The 7,024-nt window shown below is 35.4% G+C and overlaps 1 protein-coding gene across 3 annotated transcripts in view; it reads left to right on the forward strand.

Annotated features, from left to right (window-relative positions):
* LOC106878643 (serine/threonine-protein kinase 11-interacting protein) overlaps positions 1-7,024 on the forward strand; it is a 90,721-nt gene that overhangs the window by 34,987 nt on the left and 48,710 nt on the right. For all 3 annotated transcript variants that reach the window (XM_014927947.2, XM_014927940.2, XM_014927927.2), the window contains exon 8: positions 3,062-3,165. In XM_014927947.2, the coding sequence (XP_014783433.1) occupies positions 3,062-3,165 (104 nt within the window). The remainder of the gene's footprint in view (positions 1-3,061; positions 3,166-7,024) is intronic.

Consider the following 7,024-nt stretch of genomic DNA (forward strand, 5'->3'; position numbering starts at 1 on the left):
ATGATGATGATGATGATATATATATATATATATATATATATATATATATATATTCATCATCATCGTTTAACGTCCGCTTTCCATGCTAGAATGGGTTGGACGATTTGACTGAGGACTGGTGAACCAGATGACTACACCAGGCTCCAATCTGATTTGGCAGAGCTTCTGCAGCTGGATGCCATTCTTAACGCCAACCACTCCGAGAGTGTAGATATATTATTATTATTATTATTATTATTATTAAAGCTGAAAGGCATCACAAAATATCACAAAAAACTGCTACTCAGAGTTTCACGTTCCCGTTTGTCAGTCAAATCTAAACTGTCCAATGAACAAGAATGTGAAACTTTGAGTAGCAGTTTTTTGTGATATTTTGCAATGTTTTTGCAGCTTTGATAATAATAAAGCATATTACTCTACCTCCAGTATTCGAGTATTATTTTTCCTCACCTTGTTTCACATTTATGTGCGTAGTTTGGTATATATATATATATATATATATATATACTTATATGTGTATGTGTGTGTATCATCCTCATGTGTATGTACATACATACACAACACACTGTCACCTACACTCTTAAACATATACATGCACGTATGTCAATAGAAAGTGTTTTGCAGGAGTGACTCAGTTGTGTGGGTGAGAAAAAAGAAGAGAAATAGAAAAAAAAAAAGGGCAAGAAGAAGGTACTTAATAAAAGTATTATAGCTTATTAATTTATTTTAAACTGAGTCTTTACTCCATTGTTACTCTGAGTTATTCATTTCTGTTGAGTAACAAGATGCTCAGATCATTGTTGGAGTGAAGCCTATGTGTGTGTTTACGTTTTTTGAACAGTTTGTAGAGATAGTTCTCACAGTTATATTTGTTTTCATATTTGTTGCATATATTTTACCTTATACCCTGTTTAGGAACAGGTGCATGGCCTAACTCAGCACACATTGTAAAGTGGTTGGCATTAGGAAGGGCATCCAGCCATAGAAACCAAGCCAAATCAGACTGGAACCTGGTGCAGCTCTCTGGCTTGTCAAAACTGTTCAACCCATGCCAGCATGGAAAATGGATGTTAAAGGATGCTGATGATTCACAGTTATAAGAGCGTGATTTCAATTCCTGGCCTGGGCAGTGCATTAAGTTATTGAGCAAAACACTTTACTTCATGTTATCCAGTCCATTCAGCTGTAAATGAATTCCAGCAATAACTGGAAAGTTAACCCTACAATGGATTGGCTTCCTGTTCAGGGAGATAGTGTTGTAATTTCAGTCATTTTTACACTAAGGAAACCAGGTTAAGCTCCAACCCTATGGAACCTAGGGCTCACCAATATTCAGTTCTAGTTTATCCATCATTAAAAGAAATATAAAAATTTAATTTAAATTTATTTATATATATTCTTTGAAGAATCACTTACAATCAAATGTCATATCTATTATGATGTGGCTGAGCATTATAGTGAGATGTTTGTGCATTATTAGTGAGTTGATCATCCATTTTTATGTGCAAGCAAATATGTACATTGTTGACTTTTTTCTATATCAACTAACTACATTTTAGTATTGGGTCATCCCATAAATAATGCGTTTTTTTTTTTCAATTGCATGAACTAAAAGTTGGAGGGAGACAGGATAAACTACCTGCATCAACTTGCTATAAAAGCAGGTAATAATTTTACCCTGTACTCATTCTTAGTGCAAGTTTTGAAGAGTGTAGTTTGATTTTAAGTTATTTTTTCAAAGCTATAATGGAAATGCCAAAGAGCATATTAGGCATATTTTGCTTTATGCGTTCAAAAAAGGCAAAAAGGCAATAGAAAGTGCGAGGAATATTAATGCAGTATATGGGGATCAGACAATAAGTGTAAGCCAGTGTCAATGGTGGTTCTAGAAATTCTGAGACAGAAACTACAGTCTAGAAGAAGAACCTAATCCTGGAAGATCTTTTGAGCTCGATGAGGGCATCCTATCCCATTGTATCTGTTGAGGAACTAGCAGAGAAGTTTAGATTTGGTTGGTCAGCAATTCATTGACACCTGTGTGCCATCAGAAAAATCAGCAAATTCCGAGTCTAATTGCACACACAGAGTGAATGTGTGCTCTTCTTTGCTGTCATGTCTCACAAATGAACCTTTTTTTTTTGGGACTGAATAGTTACTGGTGACAAGAAATAGGTTCTCTATAAAAATGTCAAGCTCCAAAGACAGTGGGTAGGGAAAAGAGAAACACTGGCACCCCAGGCTAAAGAAGGTCTTAATGCACATAAGGTGTTGTTATCTGTTTGGTGGCATATGAAAGGTTTAGTCCACTTTGAACTTTTAAACCCAAACCAAACGATAACGAAGGAGATCTACTGCAAGCAGCTTGAGTGGCTTAAGTCAGTGCTAGAAGCAAGATGACCATCTTTGGTTTCCAGATGAAAGGTGTTCTTCCATCAGGATAATGCTCGGCCACATACAGCAAGGATGACACTCCAAAGGCTAGAACAGTTTGAATGTGAAACGATGCCCCACCCACAATATTTGCCAGACATTGCCCCAAATGATTATCATTTATTCCTCAGTCTTCAAAATTATTTGGATGGAAAATATATGAATTCTGTAGACGAGGTCAGAACAATACTAGAGGAGTATTTTTCGTCATAGACAAGTAAATTTTGGAAGAGGGGCCTTGCAAATCTACCAGATAGATGGAAGAGCATTGTAGAAAATGAAGGAGAGTATATTTTAGATTAAAAAAGAACTTTGTTTATCTTAATTTTGAAAAATAAAAGTATAAACCTTCCCCGCTCCCATTATATATGAGATGACCCAATATAAATGAACAGTTTATCACTCTCTTCTTCACACCCCTCACATTTCTTCACCTTCTGTGTTTAAACTTTGTTAATGAGTCTACTCTGATTCACTTTTATCTCTTATATACACTGTGACAGCTTTTTGTTTTTATCTGTTGGCCATTATTGTTTTTACACATCATCATACTTTTCTTTTTTATTTTTATTAATTGAGATTTTATTCATTTATTTCATGACTCACCACCTGTTATTCTGTAATTTCTCAGGTGTTGAAGAGTTGGGTTATTTAACGGAATTTGATGCTTCTGGTAACTTTCTTTCTGACCATTCTTGCCTTGCTGTTATATCAGGGATGCATCGGCTAAAAAGGGTGAGTATTTGTCTTTATTTAATCATTTGTTTGTTTTTTTTTACCAAAATACCGGATTTCAGCTATTAGTTATGTTTATTAGTTGTTGGTATGAGCATGATGACTTACCTTCTTTATAACTGTAAAACTTCATGCCTATGTCAGACATTTACTCACTGTTATTACTAAGACTTCCACCTTGTTTTTTTTTTTCTTTTTCCTGTGGGGAAGGGGATTCTCTCTTTTTGCTTCTTTTTTTTTTAAATTCATGGAAGATGACTTTATTTTGCTGTTTGTTGTGAAGTAATATTGTTCAACTTTTAATTGAGCATGCATGTACAGTGGTAGTCTGTTGACTAGTTAGGTGTAACCCCTAATCTCAGCACTTCAAACACCCAAACATGAAACATCTGGTATTTTCAGTTTGGGTCGAACTTTTGTGTTTGATCAGCAGCCTTTTTCTGACCATCCACTCTTTATTTTGAATGTGTAATAATAAAATATTTAATGAAGATCTGTTTTGGTTGAGTTGAATGAAGTGTGATTGACTGTAATGAAGATATACTTTGGTTGAGATGGAAGAACAACAAGTCTGTTGAACAGGAAATATTTATTCAACAAAACAATGTGTCATTACAATGAATGACAGAAAAGAAATATTTATACCAAGTTAAACAGCTCTGCAGTTTGTATGAAATATTGCATGCCATGAAGTACTAGCTGTGATTCTAGCAGCTAGCTGGTTTAAGTTGTGCATGACCACTGTTGTCATTATTAGTGTTAAGTGGCAGAGATGTGACAGCCATCTGTCTTGGTTAAGTTGCAACCACTGGTGGGTTAGTGGAAAAATACACAATATATATATGTCTTGCAAAGAAAAGGTGCCAAAGGATGTAATTGTTAATGATAATCTCATATGTTGTTTACAACGCTGGAATTTAATGAGTTAAATGTTTGCTGGGTCTATTGATTTGAGTGGTCAGTTCTTTGCACACATCATCAATCCTTGACAGCATCCTGTTTTGGATATTGTTAATTTTACATCGAGATACAGTTATTTGGGCTCAATTCCTAAGCAATCAATTGGTGTTTGGGACTCTGCCAAATATTCTTGCTGCAAGTGTATTGTTCAAATCTTTGATTTTTAAACATGCATCTCCCATTTTATTTGATATCAAAGAATATGTCCAAAGAGATTTGGTTACTGCATTGAAGATCTTCATTATTTGTATGAAAGAGCTCTCAATGTTTTGATTTAAGTTTTTTTTTTATCTTTTACAATCATCATCATCATCATCATCATCATTTAATGTCCGCTTTACATGTTAGCATGGGTTGGACGATTTGACTGAGGACTGACAAGCCAGAAGGCTACACCAGGCTCCAATCTGATCTGGCAGAGTTTCTACAGCTGGATACCCTTCCTAACGCCAACCACTCCGAGAGTGTAGTGGGTGCTTTTACGTGCCACCGGCACAAGGGCCAGTCACAAAGTACTGGCAACGGCCACGCTCAAAAGGTGTTTTTTATGTGCGACCTGCACGGGAGCCAGTCCAGCGGCACTGGCAACGACCTCGCTCAAATGATTTTCTAACGTGCCACCAGCACAATGATTGGTATTATTGTTTAGTCCCAGGTCAGCTCTGATCAAAGAGACTTGTAATCAATGACATTCCAGTTGTAACCATTCTGCTTTTTAGGGGTGTCCAACACTAAATTATTCTTATTTAAAACAGTAGGCTAATATTTCTCATAGTTTGAGTGATCACGGTAATATTGATATTTTCAAGGCCTGTTATGATATTTTGTTGTTTTGCCGTTAGTCATCATAGCTGAAAATAGGGACCACTTTCATGGTTGAATACAGGCTTGGTATTAATTTCCAATTTTGGTACAAGACCACAATTTTTTATAGAAGGTAAGTGGTCAATTAAAATGAACTCTAAATGGATGAACTGCAAAATCAAATCCAGGCAGTATTTGAACTCATAACATAAAGTGATGTAATTAATACTACAAAGTATTTAATCTAGTGCTCTATCAATTCTTTTATTCCGTCACTCTTAACAAGTTTAATATTTAGAAGGGTTCATTAACACATAGAGAGATTTTCATTCAGAGTTCAAAAGTTTAGTAAAAAGGAAAACATGCCTCACATGTTTATTGGGGGAAATACATGTCAAAATGTTGATTTCTTTTGACAAGCTATTTGTGTGTTAATATATCTAGAGCAGGAAGCATTAAAAAAATGCTACCAAGAAAAGATTATGCACTAAGGACAAAGCAATATCAGTCATTGCCTAATGGTATTTTGATTCATTTGGTAATTATTGGAGACAATTCTGGATATGTTAAGGTATTATGAGACCTCCTCAGTAAAGCATAGCTGATGGTGGCTTAAAAGCACTTAAAAGCTGTTTAAAACTGACAATAACAGGAAGAAAGAGGTGGGTTAATGTTTCTCTTAAAGGTGTTTGCTCCAAAATATGTAAGTGTAAGAATATGTTGAGTTAACTTTGCTGAATCACCAGCATGGATTGTTGTAAATTGTCATGTTTGTAAACATGTTTACAGTGTCAAGTTCTTGAAGCTCTTTCCTCCCCTTTGGAGAAAAGCTATGGACTCTGACCAGACAGTATGGCTTCTACTGTTTAAAATACTCCAGTTTGCTCTACTTTATTAATTTGAAGAGATAACAGCTAATCGTGTCAAACTGTTTATTTATTTTTTTCTTTCTTGACTTAGCAACATTTACATAAATCATCATCATCATCATCATCATTAAGGCAGCAAGCTGACAGAATTATTAGCATGCCAGATGAAATGTTTTGTGGTATTTCATTTGTCTTCACGTTTTGAGTTCTAATCCTTTAGGGTTGATAAAATAAGTACCAGTTGAGCACTGGTGGTCGATGTAATTAACTTACACCTTCCCCCAAAACTGCTGGCCTTGTGCCAAAATTTGAAATCATCATTATTATTATTATTATTGTTGTTGTTCTTCCTTTCAGGGTCAATAAATTGACTATACCTCTCTCCCAAATTTCAGGCCTTGTGCCTATAATAGAAAGGATTATTATTGTCATTGTTGTTATTACAATGACAATAATAATGATTTTTTTTTTCACTTTGACAGAAGGCTACAAATTTGTTGGGAAGGTGAGTGTTGATTGAATTGAACCCTACCAGTATAACACTGATACTTAAATCCATAGGATGAGAAGCACTGTCAGCTCTGATAGGATTTTAACTCAGAGCATGGGGTCGGGCAGGCAGGGAGGAAGATAAATTTTGAGGATGAGTCTAGTCAACTATATCAACACCAGAAATTGTCTGGTATTTATTTTATCAACCCTGAAAAGATGAACTACAGAAAACCCTGGCAGGCTTTGAACTTCTGAAATAAAGGGACATAACTAAATACTGCAAGGAATTTTGTCCTCCTCTGTACTAATTCTGGTATTTACTGCTAAAAATAATAATTCTTTCTGTTATAGGCACAAGGCCTGAAAATTGTGGGAGTGGTATTTATTTCATTGATCCCGAAAGGATGAAAGGCAAAGTCAACCTTGGCAGAATTTGAACTCAGAATGTAAAGGGGGACAAAATTCTGTGAAGCATTTTACCCAGCATGCTAATGATTCTGCTAGCTCACCACCTTAATAATAATAATAATTTCTAACTTCAGCTTTGAGCCATCAGTTTTTGGGAAGGAGATAGTGAATAGAATTGACCCCACCACCTAGGGGTGAAAGACAAAGTTGAGACTGGCATGATTTGAACTTAGAACATAGTGGAATACAAGTAATTTACTCTGATATTATTATGATTCTTTTGTATTAAGAAACTGTGCATTATCTCTACGCCAGCCCACTTGGTG

The sequence above is a fragment of the Octopus bimaculoides genome, chromosome 4 (genome assembly GCF_001194135.2).
Source record: "Octopus bimaculoides isolate UCB-OBI-ISO-001 chromosome 4, ASM119413v2, whole genome shotgun sequence".
Lineage (NCBI taxonomy): Eukaryota > Metazoa > Mollusca > Cephalopoda > Octopoda > Octopodidae > Octopus > Octopus bimaculoides.